Source organism: Mobula hypostoma, chromosome 4 (genome assembly GCF_963921235.1).
Source record: "Mobula hypostoma chromosome 4, sMobHyp1.1, whole genome shotgun sequence".
Lineage (NCBI taxonomy): Eukaryota > Metazoa > Chordata > Chondrichthyes > Myliobatiformes > Myliobatidae > Mobula > Mobula hypostoma.
Window position 1 is genome coordinate 112,754,767 of NC_086100.1, and position 18,402 is coordinate 112,773,168.

Below are 18,402 nucleotides of genomic sequence, written 5' to 3' on the forward strand. Positions count from 1 at the left end.
CCTATAATTCCCTGTCTTTTGCCTCCCTCCCTTAAAGAATGGAATGACATTTGAAAATTTCCAGTCTTCTGGAACCATTCCAGAATCTAGAGATTCTTGAATGATTACTACTAATGCCTTCACAATCTCTTCAGTTATCTCTTAAATAACTCCGGGGTGTAGTCCATCTGGTCCAGGTGAATTATACACCTTCAGATCTTTTAGCTTCCCAAACACCTCCTTTTTATTGATAGTAACTACACTCACATCTGCTCCTGACACTCTTTAATTTGTGGCATACTGCTGATGTCTTCCACAGTGAACGCTGACACAGAACAGTTATTAATTTTGTTCACCATTTCTTTGTTCCCATTACTACCTCTCCAGCATCAATTTCTAGCAGCCCAATGGGCCATAATTCAGCATGGTTTCCTCAATGGAAAAGCCTGCCTGACAAATCTGTTGAAATTCTTTGAAGACGTAACAAGCAGGATAGAATCAGTTTATGTTGTGTACGTGGATTTTCAGAAGGCCTTTGGCAAGGTGCCACACGTGAGGCTGCTTAACAAGCTATGAGCCCGTGGTATTACAGGAACGATTCTAGCTTGGATAAAGCATTGGCTGATTGGCAGGAGGCAAAGTGAGGGATTAAGAGGAGCCTTCGGTGACTAGTGGTGTTCCACAGGAGTCTGTGTTGGGACCGATACTATTTACGTTACATGTTAATGATTTGGATGATGGAATTGATGGCTTTGTTGCAAAGTCTGCAGACAATATGAAGATAGGTGGAGGGTCAGGCAGTTTTGAGGAAATAGAAGGACTTAAAACAGATTAGGAGAATGGGCAAAGAAGTGGCTGATGGAATACAGTGTCAGGAAGTGTATTATCATAAACTTTGGTAGAAGAAATGAAAGGGTTGACTATTCTCTAAATGGAGAAAAATACAAAAATCTGAGGCTCAAAGGGATTTGGAGGCCCTTGTGCAGAATTCCCTAGAGTTTGCAAGTTGAGTCTGTGGTGATGCGGGCAAATGTGATGTTAGCATTCATTTTGAGTGGACTATAATATAAAAGTAAGGATGTAATACTGAGACTTTATAAAGCACTAGTGAGGCCTCATTTCGAATATTATGAGCAGTTTTGGGCCCCTTATCTTAGAAAGGATGTGCTGAAACTGGAGAGGGTTCAAAGGAGGTTGATGAAAATTATTCCAGGATTAAAGGGCTTACCATATGAAGAGTGCTTGATGGCTCTGGGCCTGTATTCACTGGAATTTAGAAGAATGAGGGGTGACTTAATCCAATGGTGAAAGTCCTTGATAGAGTAAATGTGGAAAGGATGTTTCCTATGGCGGAGCATCTCAGACCAGAGGACACAGCCTCAGAATAGAGGGACGTCCTTTTAGAACGGAGATGAGGAATTCCTTTAGCTAGATAGTGGTGAATCTGTGGAATTCATTGCCACAGGCAGCTGTGGAGGCCAAGTCTTTATGTATACTCAAGGCAGAGGTTGATAGATTCTTGGTTGGACAATGCATGAAGGGATATGGAGAGAAGGCAGGCGATTGGGGCTAAGATGAAAAGTGGATCAGCAATGATGAAATGGCAGAGCAGATTTGATAGACCAAATGGCCTAATTCTGCTCCTACCTCTTATCGTCTTACTATAGTCCTAATATTCACTCCCACCTCTCTTTTACTCTTTACATAGCTGAAAGAACATTGGTATCCTCTTTTATATTATTGGTTAGCGTACCTTCATATTTAATCTCCTCTCCTAATTACTGTTCTAATTTTTGCTGTATTATATGCCTTCTCCTTTGCTTTTGTCTTTGAAAGTCTTTGTCCTTCAACTTAACATTGACTTCCAACTAATATGTCAAGTTAATTAACATGAAAGCAATATAACATAGCATTCTGTGTTCTACGTACAATGACACTATTACCACTGACAAACGTTGTATTGTACAACTGCTAGAGAAGCTAGCAAAATGTGGACTTCCCATATATTGTGCAGACGTTAATAAATAAAGAGCCTTTCTTTTATTATTGTTCTTCAATTACAGTTGCTCATTTGTTTAAAGCAGAGGTTTCCAACCTTTATTATGCCATGGACCAATACCACTAAGCAAGGGGTCTGTGGACCCCAGGTTGGGAACCCCTGGTTTGTAGAAATGCTGAAATTATAAGCTCTTCCCATCCAATACGCAATTTATTCCTTCATGCACTAGACATAAACAGAAGCTTTACCATAATTATCCAAGTGGTTCAATCAGTATATATGGAGGTACAACAACAGTAACTAAAGACACCTGCACAGGATTGCTATACAGGAGTCTCCTACTTGAAAATACTGTAGTTTGAAACAGGATGATATGGACTTTCTGCTGAAAACTTTGGCACAATGCTGGAGGAACACTGGAAATGCTCAAAAATATCTCACATTATGAGATTAATTGCATAAATTCTAATCCCAATGCTTTGGCCTTGGTATCTCTAATATCCCAGTTAAAATTACCATGCCCTTCGTCCAACTAAACTAGATAATTGTAGTTAGCAGTTTTTCCAATGGAAATCTATTTTACTAACCAAAAATCTATTGATCATAATTCCAAAAATTATTAAAGTTTCCAAGACAATATCTGCTTTAATAACCATTAATTACCAATCATGGTAATTCAACTACCAGTGCAGAATAAAAATATGAATGTCTTACATTTTGAGTAAGTACGGCATCAGAGGAAGGGAAGCTGGGTGAACATTTTCCTGCAGGTTTCTCAGAGAAGTTAGTTCAGTGCTAACATTACCAACGAACAAGGCATGAACAATCACTGGAAAAGCAAGACAAAAAAATTAGCTGCCTTCCACACAACTGTAAAGATTTTAACCAGATTTTTTAAAGCACTGACTTTATTTGATGAACAGAATTACAGACAAAAATAGCTATATATTTTTGCTTAAATTTTAAATTGACAAAAGTGATGTAGGAGATATTGCTAAAATCAATTTCCTCATCACAGCCCTGTTGGACAAATTCAGTGAAGCTGGTAAAATCAAGGAATTGGTTTTTGCACTGTCCTTTCACCTTCAAGACATTATTTAAATTGTATCATAATCAAGTAACAATATTGCTGAAAGCTAATACAGTCAAATTATATAATCTTGCAAAACTTTTGTGTATAGCAATCATAGAATACCTTTTCCACTTCAGATTAAGTGTATATTTAAAATTAAGATACTTACTTTTACATCTGCACTTAATCTCCTCAACCAATTAAGAACAAAAACATATCATGGGCTCCATTAGGGCAGCATGGTAGCGTATGGGTTAGCACAAGACTTTACAGAACAGGCAACCCAGGTTCATTGCCCGCCACTGCCTGTAAGAAGTTTGTACGTCTTCTCCATGACCACATGGGTTTCCTCCAGATGCATTGGTGTCCTTGCACAGTCCAGACACATCAGTTACTAAATTAATTAGTCACTGTAAATTGTCCCATGATTAGGCACAGATTAAATTGGGGATTGCTGGGTGGCATTGCTCAAAGGGCCTGTTCCGTGCTGTTTCTCAATAAATAAATAAATGATGCTTCTTTAGCTCAAACTAGTTAATGCAGTATCATAACATGTTATTTGATAAGATAATTGAAATTAAAAAAAAACACTTTTGTACGTCTTCCGACCAAACTGTAACTGGATGTGTATAGTAAAAAGGTGAAAACCCATGACAATGGTTACATACCTGGCTGAAGTTCTACACCAAATTAAACATTCATTTTACTCCTCCATTTTGCTCCATACCATTCTATTTTAGAAGCATGACTTCCAGCTATAGTTGCCCTTTTTCATTGAATGTGCCATAACCTTGCTGATTGAGACCTTCTACACAAATTACTCACTGAGGCATTTACTGTATGATATGTATGCATGATAGCTCATTCCTGATCTTGTCAACCAAAGATGTCAAAGCAACATATCAATAATAATGCACTGCCATCAAGGTAATAATCTTGAACAATAAGTTATTTCCACCCCCACCTCCACTACCATTCACCCCAGCCACAGACCCACAAGTATCTCTGAGCTACGTCAACAATATCAACAACCTTCTTATCATCACTGCTGAGACAAATGACCAGGAGCCATTAAAGGGCCATTGGATCAAAGCCATTCTCAGCAGCAAGACAGAAAATCAACTGGAGATTAGATTGATGGGTGGGGAAGAGGGATTCAATATTAAAGTCTGGATTGAGAATGTAGTAGGAAGTAAGGAGCTGGTTGATTGGAGGGGGCAGAATAATAAAAGATGAGAAGGCGCTGAAATGAAAAACATTGCAGAGCCTAGAAATCTGAAGAAAAAAAAATTGAAAAGAGTCCAGAGATCAAGAAGTACCTGAAGAGGAACAGTTAAGATTTTACGTGAATAATTTTTATTTAAATCAGAGCCAGGCTATGATCCCATTAGAGTGAGGAAACTATGTCCAGCATTTCACTTGTGACTAATGATAATCACTCCAGGAATAAATTGTACAGCATGGAAACAAGGAATTTGGCCCAATATGCCGATGTTGGCCAGGGCGATGTCTTCCATATTAGCCCATCGCCCAGTACTAAGGTTGCAGCCCTCTGGCCCAAGGGTTTCAACCAGCTTCAACTGCTCTCTCAAGTAGTGCATTCCAGATACTTCCACTCTCTGGGTGAAGAAGGTTCCCTCATATCCCCTCAGAATCTTTTCTCCCTTACCCTAAATCTACATCTTCTACTTTTATCTATATCTGATATGGGAAAACGTTTCCTGCAGATACCCCTCTTAATCTTATATACCTTAATCATGTCTCTTTTTAAACGTCTCTGCTCCAGGGAGAAACAAATCCTAGCTTCTCCAGTCTCTCCTCAAGATTAAACTGCTCCATCTCAGGCAACCTCTAGGTGAAGCTTTTCAATGCTACTCTTCATGACTAGAACTGATGCGCGAGACCTGACAGACTGGGGAGACCGGACAGACTGGTGCTTCGTTGAGCACTTACAGTCTGTCCATCACAAAAAACAAGATTTCCCAGTGGCTACCTATTTCAACTTCCCATTCCCATTCTGACATGTATGTCTAAGGCCTCCTCTACTGCCACAATGAGACCAAACTCAGGCTGGAGGAGCAACACCTTGTATTCTGTCTGGATAGTGTCATTGCCAATAATAAAGTAAAATTAAATTAAATAACTGAAGCCAGAACACATGCACTCTTGCCACACTTTCTTTTACTTGTGCACAAGGAGAACAACATTGTGCCCATTACCACACTGTTCTGAAGCCAGGACAGAAAACTTCTATTTTTATAAAGAATTGGTTTATCAGTGACAGATATTAACCACTGTATACGTTTGAGTTCATTATTTGGAAAATCAATTGCCAATCACAATAGAGCTGTTAAAAGTCAATAGAAACAACAAGCTGGCAACCGATGCTTCCTGGAAGATAGTAAAACAATTGTCCATTTGTTGTTGGATGTGTTTCACATCCTTCCGTTATTCCTATCTCATCTGTACTGACTACCCAATATTGTACAAGGCTTCACTCATCTGGCCTGACTACATTCTGCTGCAGTCACTCTGACCTATTTTGTCTGTAAGCAAGAGAATCTCTGGCTGTCTTACTTCAAAGGTCTCCCTTGTCTGGGTTTGACTACACACCGCCACAGCCATCCTCATCTGGATGTGGTTTTTAACCCTTGCCTTACCATAACACCTGCAGCAGCCTCAATCTGATGGCATGAACATTGATTTCTCTAACTTCCAGTAATTACTCTCTCTTCCCTCCTTCTTTCTTTTTCCATTCCCTATTTTAGTTCCCCTCTTACCCCTTCTCTTTACTCCCATCACCTCCCTCTGGTGCCCCTCCTCCTCCTCTCTCTTTCATGGTCCACTGTCCTCTCCTATTGGATTCCTCCTTCTTCAGCATCTTCCACCTATCACTTCCCAGCTTTTCACTTGATCCGCCCTCCCCCCATCCAAATCAACTTCCCCTCACCTGCCAATTTGTTCTCCTTCGAAAATCAGTTTCATTTGTGAATGAAAAGTATTCAGTTAAGATATTGCCTAAACCTTCTGTTCCACACACTGATGTCCATAAGAAGACCATAAGACAAAGGAGCAGAAGTTGGCTATTCGGCCCATCGAGTCTGCTCCGCCATTTTATCATGAGCTGATGCATTCTCCCATTTAGTCCCACTCCCCTACCTTCTCACCATAACCTTTGATGCCCTGGCTACTCAGATACCTATCAATCTCTGCCTTAAATACACTCAATGACTTGCCCTCCACTGCTGCCTGTGGCAACAAATTCCATAGATTCACCACCATCTGACTAAAAAAATTTCTTCGCATTTCTGTTCTGAATGCGCACCCTTCAATCCTTAAGTCATGCCCTGTCGTACTAGACTCCCCCATCATGGGAAACAACTTTGCCACATCCACTCTGTCCATGCCTTTCAACATTCAAAATGTTTCTATGAGGTCTCCCCTCATTCTTCTGAACTCCAAGGAATACAGTCCAAGAGGGGACAAACGTTCCTCATATGTTAACCCTCTCATTCCCAGAATCATTCTAGTGAATCTTCTCTGTACCCTCTCCAATGTCAGCACATTCTTTCTTAAATAAGGAGACCAAAACTGCCCACAGTACTCCAAGTGAGGTCTCACCAGCGCCTTATAGACCCTCAACATCACATCCCTGGTCTTATACTCTATTCTTCTAGAAATGAATGTCAACATTGCATTCGCCTTCTTCACCACCGACTCAACCTGGGGGTTAACCTTAAGGGTATCCTGTACAAGGACTCCCAAGTCCCGTTGCATCTCAGAACTTTGAATTCTCTCCCCATTTAAATAATAGTCTGCCTGTTTATTTCTTCTGCCAAAGTGCATAACCATACACTTTCCAACATTGTATTTCATTTGCCACTTCTTTGCCCATTCTTCCAATCTATCCAAGTCTCTCTGCAGACTCTGTTTCCTCAGCACTACCAGCCCCTCCACCTATCTTCGTATTGTCAGCAAACTTAGCCACAAAGCCACCTATTCCATAATCCAAATCGTTGATGTATAATGTAAAAAGAAGCGGCCCCAACACGGACCCCTGTGGAACACCATTGGTAACCGGCAGCCAACCAGAATAGGATCCCTTTATTCCCACTCTCTGTTTCCTGCCAATCAGCCAGTGCTCTATCCACGTATGTAACTTTCCCGTAATTCCATGGGCTCTTATCTTGTTAAGTAGCCTCATGTGTGGCACCTTGTCAAAGGCCTTCTGAAAATCCAAATATACAACAACCACTGCATCTTCCTTGTCTAGCCTACTTGTAATTTCCTCAAAAAATTGTAATAGGTTTGTCAGGCAGGATTTTCCTTTAAGGAATCCATGCTGAGTTCTGCCTATCTTGTCATATGCCTCCAGGTACTCCGTAACCTCACCCGTGACAATCGACTCCAACAACTTCCCAACCACCGATGTCAAGCTAACAGGTCTATAATTTCCTTTTTGCTTCCTTGCCCCCTCCTTAAATAGAGGAGTGACATTTGTAATCTTCCAGTCCTCCGGAACCATGCCAGAATCTATTGACTTTTGAAGGATCATCGCTAATGCCTCCGCAATCTCCACCGTTACTTCCTTCAGAACACGAGGGTGCATTCCATCTGGTCCGGGAGATTTATCTATCTTTAGACTATTCAGCTTCCTGAGTACTTTCTCTGTCGTAATTGTGACTGCATACACTTCTCTTCCCTGCCACCCTTGAGAGTTCGGTATACTGCTGATGTCTTCCTCAGTGAAGATTGATGCAAAATACTCGTTCAGTTCCTCCGTCATCTCCTTATCTCCCGTTACAATTTCTCCAGCATTATTTTCTATCGGTCCTATATCTACTCTCACCTGTCTTTTACTCTTTATATACTTGAAAAAGCTTTTAGTATCCTCTTTGATATTATTTGCTAGCTTCCTTTCATAGTTAATCTTTTCCCTCTTCTTAATGACCTTCTTAGTTTCTTTTTGTAAGCTTTTAAAAACTTCCCAATCCTCTGTCTTTCCACTAATTTTTGCTGCCTTGTATGCCCTCTCCTTTGCTTTAACTTTGGCTTTGACTTCTCTTGTCAACCACGGTTGCATCCTTTTTCCATTCAAAAATTTCTTCTTTTTTGGAATATACCTGTCTTGCACCTTTCTCACTTCTCGCATAAACTCCAGCCACTGCTGCTCTGCCGTCTTTCCCGCCAGTCTTCCTTCCCAGTCAACTTTGGCCAGTTCCTCTCTCATGCCACTGTAATAATGGGCCCTGGTTACTCTTTAGTCCTTAATATACATACAGAATACCTCTGGATTTATCTTAATCCTGTCTGCCAGTGATTTCCCATGACCGCTCTCTGCCTTTCAAATGTCCTTTTTTCAAAAAAAGTGTCTTCCTCCATTTTTTTTTTAATACTTGTGATAGAACTCTCTCATGATTTGCTCCCTATAGCTGACATATGCTTCCTCCCCTTTTTTTTTAAACCAACCCTCAACATGCTGAGACATTCAGGAGTTTTCTATACTTATTTCTCCTGGCTTATACCTTTACAGGGTCATGTTTGCCTTGAACTCTTGCTGTTTCTTCTTTGAATGCTATCCACTGTGCAAATGTAGACTTGTGTGCTCATAATCTACCTTTGCCAGGTCCTCTCTTTACCCCATTTAAGACCTTAATTACTAGCCATCCCTATCGTTTTTCATAACCACCTCAAAAATATATGGAGTTATGGTCATTATGACAAAAATGATTCCCCCACGTGACCAGCTACATTCATCAAGATAAAGTCTAGTAATACTCTTTCCCATGCAATTCCAATTAATATATGGGAAACTGAAATCCACTAATCCAATAAAATTACATTTATTGCATCTCTGCAATAGCTGCCTACATGTTTATTTCTGCCCTGTTGACTTGTGAGAGCTCTATAGCAAGTGAGGACATATCTCCTTTACCATAAAGAATGATTTGAGAAGTCTTCCATGACATCCTCCCTCATTAATAATGCAGCACTATCTTTGACTAACTGTGTAATGGCTCCTCTTTTTTATAACCTCCTCTACTTCATTTGAAAACTCTATACCTTGGGATATTGAATTGCCAATCATGGCCACTCTTCAATAATGTTTCCGTGGTGGCAACAGTATTGTAGATCCCTCATATTAATTAAAGGTATGAATCTCCTTTATTACTTGTATTCTTTGCAATAAAATAGATGCAATTACACTTTGAATTCTCTTACTGTTCATTTATTCTCAAGATAGCTGGTCTCACTAGAGCTTCCCACCTTTTTATATGCTGCTAGAAGGGAAAGAAACTCAGTAGCTTACTCCACCTTTTTAAACAATGTAGGCCAGTGGCCCTGGACATGTTTAAAGCTCCAATAATGGTCACTATCATAAACATGAGAAATTCTGCAGATCTGCTGGGGTCACCTATTGTGTAGTGTTCCCAATGCAGCCTCCTCTACATTGCTGAGACTAGACGCAAGTTGGGGGACCACTTCATGGAGCATCTCTTCTCCATCCACCAAAAGTGGAACTTCCCAGTGGTCAAACATTTTAATTCTGATTCCCCTACCTGTTCCAAACAAATTAGTCCATGGCCTCCTCTTGTGCTAAGTTGAGGCATCCTCAGAGTGGAGGAGCAACACCTTATATTCTGAATGGGTAGCCTCCAACTTGATGACATAAATACTGATTTCTCCTTCAGGTAAAAAAAATCCTCTCCCTCCTTCTATTCCCCACTCTGGCCCTTGCTTCTTCTCCTTTTTTCCCTTCTCCTATGATCTCCTCTTCTATCTGATTCCTTCCTCTCCAGATCTTTATCTTGCCTACCCATCTGACTTCACCTATCACCTTCTAGCTATCCTCCTACCCACATCCCCGCCCCAGCTTTTTATTCTGGCACCTTCCCTCTTCCTTCGTAGTCCTGAAGAAGGGCCTCGGCCTGAAATGTCGGCTGTTTGCTCATTTCTATAAATGCTGCCTGACCTGTTGAGTTCTTCCAGCATTTTGTGTGGTCACTATCATGTTCTACTCAAGGCAAAAAGCATTTTCTAAATGAAAAGATGATTTGGACTCCAGCAGAGAGACTTACAACATTAAGAAAATCTCATAATGTACACATCAGAAATTTTTAGGGCTGGAACTGGTTGGGAGAGAATAGAAATTGAATACAAAATAAATGTCTTACTGTCTGCAGGCCAGTTAGAAGAAGAATAGCCTTTCAGTGGGAGAAGTTCTATTTCACCGGTTGATGATGGCCCATAGAAAACACTGCATGCAATGAAAGTGTCAAATGGATCAAATTTCAATGTTTTTGATATAACCCAGAGATCATCTGTCAAAAATAAAAATTGGGAAGAAGCGATAAATTAGATATAATCGCAGTTACATATTTTCAATATTTTGTTTTAATATTCAGGACAGATCTAATGAAATAAATTGTATGCCTTTCCTTTTTAAATTACTTTTAAAAAGTACAACTTGCATTTATTTTGTTAACAACACAATTATTTCAAACTTACCATAATAAAGACATTATGACACATGGGGAATACATCAGTGAGTTCACTGGTGTTTTACAGCAGCTGATATTTTTAAATAGCATCTGTACCAATGCTAAAGAAGAGATTCTGCAGATGCTAGAAATCCAGAGCAACACACACAAAATGCTGGAGGACCTCAACAGGTCATGCAGCATCTATAGAGAGGACAAAACTGTCAATGTTTTGGACTAAGTCCTGAATTAGGGTCTTGGCCCGAAATATTTGCCGTTTATACCTCTCCATAGATGCTGCCTGACCTTCTGAGTTCCTCCAGCATTTTATGTGTTACTCTGTACCAATGCTGCCCTGATTCAAGGGATATAACTGCCTCCCTTATTCTCACCAATCAGAAAACTGAACTCACAGCTGAACACAAATCTACATGTGAAGTTAATGTTCTAAATTTTCCTGAGAGCATATCACTGGCAACCGAGAAATGTTTTCTCAAGTGAAACTAACTGAATATTCTACAAAACAATATATCGATGCAAAATTAGTATTTATTCCATTGCTGGAACAGTTTATGCACCTTTACTGTAGACTGATGAGTGCTCTTTCCTGCTCAACCAAAGATACAATTTAGTCTTACAGCAGTTTTCCAAATTCTCATCCTTTAATGATTCTTTCCACCTGCCACGATAAAATTGTTTTCTTTGAAAACCAGACGTTTTTCTAAAGATAGTCAATATGAAAAATAAGTCTTTCAATATATAAAAACAGTATATCAAAATGAATGAAAATAAGTAAAATTAAAATTTTACTTGAAAAGCAACTTAAATTCAGTAAAGCATTGCATGACATCTTTAAATAAATTCAAGTTTAATTATCATTCAACCATATATGAATACCGCCAAACAAAACAATGTTCCACTGGGGCCAAGGTGTAAAACAGAGTACCAACAGTTGTACATAGCACAAGGCACATATAAGATAGCAGTAAACATGCAGTCACACAAAAATATATAATATAGCCCAAGTCCCCGAGTGACTTGTCCTGTTGATTGATGGTGCATGATTGTTGCTGGCAAGAACAAAATTTCAGTAATCCGTAGACAAATGCATACAATCGATCCAGCTCGTCTTCTGCCAAATAATCAACTAAAATGCCTGTAACACCCAGTAAGTCATGCAGCATCTCTTGCATGAGGAAAGAGTTAAATGTTGCAGATCAGGGCCCTTACATCAAAACGGTGAAGAGAGGAAACAAGCTAGCTTTCAGTAGCAGAAACAGTAGTGGAGCAACAGGAAGAATAAAGAATATCTAAATGGCTGAGACCACTTGAATAAACTTAGAAGTAAGAATAGTGGTTGAAACACATTAAGTTTCTTTGTTTCGGTAGTGTGTTGTTAATAGCTTGGTTTAGGAACAAACCTAGCATGCTTTGGGATACCCAGAGGACTAAATTATACAGGTTTATAAGAAACTGAGGCAAAGTGATGTCAGACAATAACAGCCAATTCTGATAAGTTCAGAAAGCAAGGATAAATTACCTTCAATTGGAGAGATCAATATCAAATCTGGAAGACTAAGATGTACCCTGACAAGAGATCAGGTGCTGTTCCTCAAGGTTGCATTAAGTTTCATTGTAAAGTTCAAGAGGTCAGAATGGGAGAGGAAAAGTGACAGTTCAACATCACTCCTGCAAACTGAAGATAGATGCTTGGCAAAGTAACCAGCTAAATGTGCTTAGTTTCTCTAGTGTAGAGGAAACCACTTGGTGAGTATCAAATGCCACACAATAATTAGAAAAACAAAAAATAAATCATTGCTTCTTCTAAAAAGGCTGTTTGAATCCTTGTTTCTTTGGATCATAAACCAGCTTTGACATGGATATAGTATGAAAATTTTTTAAAAATTACGGTTTGATTCTGAATCACTAATACTAAATACAACAGAATGAAGACACACCTTATGTGGAGTTGACATTCACAGTATAATGGAACATTTTGACTTCTAATGAAGGCACCCAAACTCCGGGCATCAGTCAGCTCCAATTTTGACTGAGGCTCTAATTTCTGACTCAATTCAATGGGCTGAACATGATCTAACCACTTGAAAAATTTACACTGGTCAGTTTTTGAAGCATCACAAGTATAAAATAAACGACCCTAAAAAGAAAGAAATGCAATTCATATTTTAGAATTACATTCAAATGGAAGAAAGCAAATATCTGAACAGAGACTAAGTAACTCAAGTCATACAGAAAATACTAGATGTTTGAAGAGATTTTTAAAGTAGATCATGGGTATGGGAACGAATTTTAAATCTTTTAACATTTTAGTACAAAATCGATTAAAAATAGATTTGAGCTTTGATGTTATTTTTCACTGTTTTGAAAATCTTTACGTTTTTAGTATGAAAAATGAAAATAAAAGCATTTGATTGTACAAAAATCTTTAAGGTTTGAGAAATTATTGGTTAACTGAAAATATTACCTTATTTGGACCTTCCTTTTTAACCATGACAAGCTTGGCGGGCTGTTGATGTTGACAAAGGGGGACATAATTTCCTTCTTTTTTTGTATTGCTTGCTTTTTCTGAAGAATATTGAGACACGTCAACCTTTGACAAAGCTTTGTGAAATTTTTGAGATAATTCATAGAGCAAAACGTTGAGATGTTCTGAAAAATAAATTCAGAGCCTAATGACTTCAGTGAAGAGTAGAACCCGTTTTTGAAATGTTAGCCAAAAAATACTAGATAGGTGAACGAACATTGAAATAGACACCATACAAATTAAAGATCACACCTCGTAGCTTTTAGTCAAAACCTAAGTACTCTAGATCAATTTGACAATTATCAAAAGTTCTGATTGTAAACCATGCCTGCCTCAAAATAATCCCTTGCATCTATAGTTACCTTTAGCTGGAGAGCGCTTTAAGAATTATCTACTGTACACGTATACTTTCAGCAGTAAACCAGAACCAAGGATCAGAACTTAAATTTAACAATGATGAAACTGTCTTTCCTCATCCACTTCTATATCCCAGATTACGCATGAAGGTAATCAAACACAGACTAACCAGGAATGTAAATAACAAGTGGCTCAGATCCTAGTTGTTAAATTCAAATAAACACACCATTTCTCAAAAGTAAATTCCAGATCCTTTTTAACATCTCCAAGTGTCAGTTCATTCAGAATGCCCAATTTCTCTTAATAATGCCACATCGGAGTAAGAAAATTTGATGAAAAAGTATTATGCCACACCCGTTTTAATCCAGTAATAATGCATTGCTGGATGTGGTTCTCATCAACGATTTTAGACAAATAAAATAACACAGAGCACTTCTGAAATAACTGGCATAATGTAAATAGGTTCACAAGGGAAATCAGCTATATTCAACCCAAATGGTTGAATGGAAAATGCAAATTAAGCAAAAAACATGCATAAAAGATATATAACCTACAGGTTTTCACATTTTAAAAATATATACAGTAGGGATATAGTAATATGCTTCTATTGGTAGAAGGCTTAGAACGAAAAATGTAATTATAAAAAAGGCTTCTGAAAAATGCAAGATCTTGGGCAGTAGAATCCAATGAACATTTGGTTCATTATGAGAATGCCAAGGTCAAGAAGTGAATTTCTAAGGAGAAGAAGGTACTTGGGAAGCTGAAGATAGACTAGATGGACTACACCCCAGGGTTCCAAAAGAGATAGTTGAAGAGATTGTGGAGAGATTAGAAGTAATCTTTCAACAATCACTAGTTTCTGGAAAGATAATGGAGACTGGAAAATTGCATATATCATTTCATTCTTTAAGCAGGGAGGGAGTCAGAAGAAAGGAAATTATAAGCTATTTAGCCCAATTTCAAGAGTTGATAAAATGTTGGAGTCCATTAAGGTTGAGGTTTTGGAGTATTTGGAAGCACATGAAAAAACAGGCCAAAGTCAACATGGTTTCCTTAAGGGGAAATTTTACCTGATAAATCTGTTGGCATTCTCTGAGGAAATGATAGGAAAGATAGACGAAGGAGAGACAATGGATGTTGTTTATTTAGATTTTCAGAAGGCCTTTGACAGGGTGTCACATGAGGCTGCTTCACAAGCTAAGGGTCCATGGTATTACGGAAAGATACCAGCATTGTTATCAGTATGCACTTGGGTTGAGTTTCTGCTGGACATATTCTACAAATATTATTCTATTCAACAAGTAAAATGCAGACAAATTTTTGTGGGGAGCCCAACTGAAAAGGATTCCATTAATAGAGTCAATAACATCTGTAAGGTTAAGAAAAAACATGTTTAATGGCTAATGCTATTCCATGCATATTTCTTGGAATATTAAAGAATGTGTGTACATTACATATAGTCATACTTTATTGACATCTTGAGGGCATCCTTTCCTGAAAGCAGATCATTGACAAATGGATTCCCAATTGTGATCATGATTGCTGTCCAGAGTTTTCATCTTCTTTTGGTTGCTGAGGCCAAATATAAAAGCCCTTAATTGACCCCTTTTTTATTTGTTTAACTTCTACGAACTGGCTTGCTCTGTATTTAATAAGGAAGTTAAACATCAGATCACTGTGGGTCTAGAACTGTATTAAAACATCAAATAGAATGGCAGATTTCCTTTTTTGAAGAACAAGTGAACAATTTGGTGGCTTTGTGTCACCATACCTATATTTCATTCCAGAATTTATTTATTTAGTTGAATTGAAATATCCTAGCTGTTAATTATTCTCCTAAGATTAAACCAGTTAACAATTGGTCCTTGCTAGTGATGGTCCAAATTTATTGAAAACAACACTTAGAGACTTCTGAATTGGATTTGATTTATAATTAAAGATTATCACTATTGGGTTTGGTAATTACAGGACTTGTAAATCAAATGATAGTACTTGGCTACAATGATACTAACCAATCCACAAACAACCACTCATGACTATATTGCAAGTTTTGCATGAAATTTAATATTGTAAGAAATAAAATCCAAGAAAAAGGTTTTCAAGCCTGATTTTTTTTATTGTTTGATTATAGGATTTTTCTAACTCTATATATCCATCCTAGTTTCACGTCCTTTTATTTCCTTACTCTACAAAAATACATACCTGTTATTACTGCTATGAAAACATCTTTATAATGTGCAGCATTGAGGAAGGTGGCTGGAATAGTTACTTGTCTCTTAAGAGTTTTCACTCCTTGTGCTACATCAGGTTTGGGGAAGTGCAACTCAGAAAGTGAGGTGTTCTGCATAAAAAAAAGTAGAGACAACAATCAGAATAAAATTACTGTGTACTGTTTCCTGAAATGCCTAGAACATCCTTTGCAATATGCTTGCATTCCAATTTTGTTTGTTACTTTAATGATAATCAAAATAGAGGAAAAAATATCATGAGAAATATTAACCCCAACAACTTAATAATCACCTGAAAGCCATTACCATCATCATAAACCCTGGCAGTAGAGAAAGCCAATCCACGAACTGTGTTATTATGGTAATAGGTGCATTAAACACCTAACTTCATGTATAATTATAATGCATGTTTAACATTATAAGCTTAAACTAATTTGGCAGATGAGATGGACATAAGAATTATAAGGAAAAATAATGCATAAACAATTGGAGGAGTTGGTATCAAAAAATTTGTATGGTTTCAGAACGAATCTGAGTAACAGCACGGGACGGTCTCAGATATTCTTACAGTACATAGAGCGAGAATTTTTTTTCGTGTTAAGAGGAACATTCTTGACAAGCATGTTCTTGGCCAAATGAGGAAGGAAGCATTATTGGTTCTGGTTTTTGGAAACAAGGATACAAAGTGAAGCAAGTAAAGAAGGGCAAAAATACAAGGAATAATGAGGAAACTACAAGTTTTTAAAATAGCTATCAAAATGTCCATGGAGTACACAAGGGAAAATGTAATCAATAGAGAAGAACCAGCTCAAATGGGAAGAGTTCTGATGTGGATAAACTGGAATCAACGACTGGCTGGCAAAGCTATATAAGTGAATGATGAATTGCCCTTAAACAAGATATGAGATTCAGTAATAGTGCAGCAATGAAGAGAAGTAAGATAATTAAAGTTGGAAATCCCTGGGCGATAAAAAGATGGAATGACATACAATTGAAAAGGATGTATGAGGAGTCTAGTTGATCATCAAAATTGAAGCCATTGGAATAAAATCTGTCATAGCAAGATCTCAATCCTACTTTTGGCATTCTCGCAAGTTTTACTCCCTAGGCTGGAAACTTGTTGATGCCCTGTTGCAGACCAGATGCCAGGGTTGTTACAAAAGAAGAACTTTCTTGTCACTTTTTGCTTTGTAAAATTACCACTCTTATTTTGATACCCAGGCAATTAAGATCAGCAGCTGCAAAACTAGCCAATTCGACTGTTGGTCCTGGAAGTTAATGAGACTGAATGCCCACTTGAACTTCTAATTTGCTGTCATTAAACAACAACTTATTTGCTCACAGTGCTCCTCTTGACATCAAAAATAAGAAGGCCACAATAGCTACGAACTCATCTAGGCCTTTTCTTAAAAATTGTCCCTCTACTTCAGCTTCAAATCGCCCCCTGATGGAAGGCACCTCCTCCATGAGTTAGTGTCCCTAGCTGTCTTACAGTTTTGCATGCTCAAACATAGGGCTTAAGCAGTAAATGGAGAGCTACTCCAAAAAACAATAATAGAACTGGGCACAGTCAGAATTTACAGGAGAAACTACCAATTAAACTTTATTGTTTTTGAGGTTAATAAGAAGAATAGATAACGGGCATTTTGATTTTCATAAGGCCCTCAATCAGGTACCAGACAAAAGATCATTTTAAAAGGTATATTATGAGGTAATATACTAGCTAGATTGTGAATTGGATAATGGACTAAAAACAGAAATAGTAGATGGGTCACTGTCTGGTTGGAAGGCTGTAATAATGGGATGCCACTGAGATCACTGCTGGATCTCCGGGGATTGAGTGGAAAATGCTCCAATTTGCTGATGATACAAAGCTAGATGGCAGTATAAGCTACGAAGAGAATGCAGATACTTGAAGTTGTGACTGGGGAAGGTTACAGCGGATGGAATAAAATATGAAAAGTGTGTGGTCATACACTTCGGTAGATAAAAAAATATTTTCCAAATAGAAAATGAAAGATGTCAGTGTTCTGAAAGAACTGCATGTCCTACGTCAACCACTGAAAGTTAATACACAGGTAAAACAATCAAATAGAAGACAAACTGTACATTAGGCTTTTTGACAAGGGGGATTTAAATACAACAGTGGAAATGTCCCACTACAATTATCTAGGGCTCTGTTAAGAGTGCAATGTAATTAATAAACTGGTTGGCCTTCCAATGTCAAGATGAATATGCTCACAATAGGAGAGCAGCAAAGGTTCATAAGGTTGATTCCTGGGGTGGCAGATATGTCATACGAAAGAGATTGAACAGACCGGGTTATACGATCATGAACTGAGAAGAATGAGAGGTAACCATATTGAAACATGCCAAAGTCTTAAACGGCTTTGCATTGTGGATGTGAAGTTGATATTTCTCCTGGCTGGAGTATCTAGAGTTACGGTTCAGTGTGCAACTAAGGGGAAGCCATTCAAGACAAAAGTCAATAGAAGTTTCTGTACCAAGGTAGCTTTGATAGTTATGAGCAACAGTCGAGACAAGGGCCTGAATAGCCTACTCCTGCTTATTAAGGTTTTTTGGTACACTTTCAAGCTCAGGTCTTACTTTTATTTATCATGGCCTTCCTGTTTCTGCCCAGATACAAGCTGTTGCTTTTGCTCCTGAATGTTGATATTGTGTGTACCCAAGCTCTCCAGTGGAGAATTGTTCCTAAATTTAACTCTAATGTCCAATTATTT

At 38.2% G+C, this 18,402-nt stretch overlaps 1 protein-coding gene across 6 annotated transcripts in view; it reads right to left on the reverse strand.

The window, feature by feature from the left end:
* Nucleotides 1-18,402, reverse strand: part of LOC134345552 (5'-3' DNA helicase ZGRF1-like) — a 126,206-nt gene that overhangs the window by 58,262 nt on the left and 49,542 nt on the right. For 5 of the 6 annotated variants that reach the window (XM_063046380.1, XM_063046383.1, XM_063046384.1 and 2 more), the window contains 6 exons: nucleotides 15,636-15,774; nucleotides 13,017-13,201; nucleotides 12,490-12,689; nucleotides 11,110-11,252; nucleotides 10,226-10,372; nucleotides 2,693-2,807 (listed from right to left, as the gene is read on the reverse strand). In XM_063046380.1, the coding sequence (XP_062902450.1) occupies nucleotides 2,693-2,807; nucleotides 10,226-10,372; nucleotides 11,110-11,252; nucleotides 12,490-12,689; nucleotides 13,017-13,201; nucleotides 15,636-15,774 (929 nt within the window). The remainder of the gene's footprint in view (nucleotides 1-2,692; nucleotides 2,808-10,225; nucleotides 10,373-11,109; nucleotides 11,253-12,489; nucleotides 12,690-13,016; nucleotides 13,202-15,635; nucleotides 15,775-18,402) is intronic. The other variant, XM_063046381.1, reaches the window with a different exon arrangement.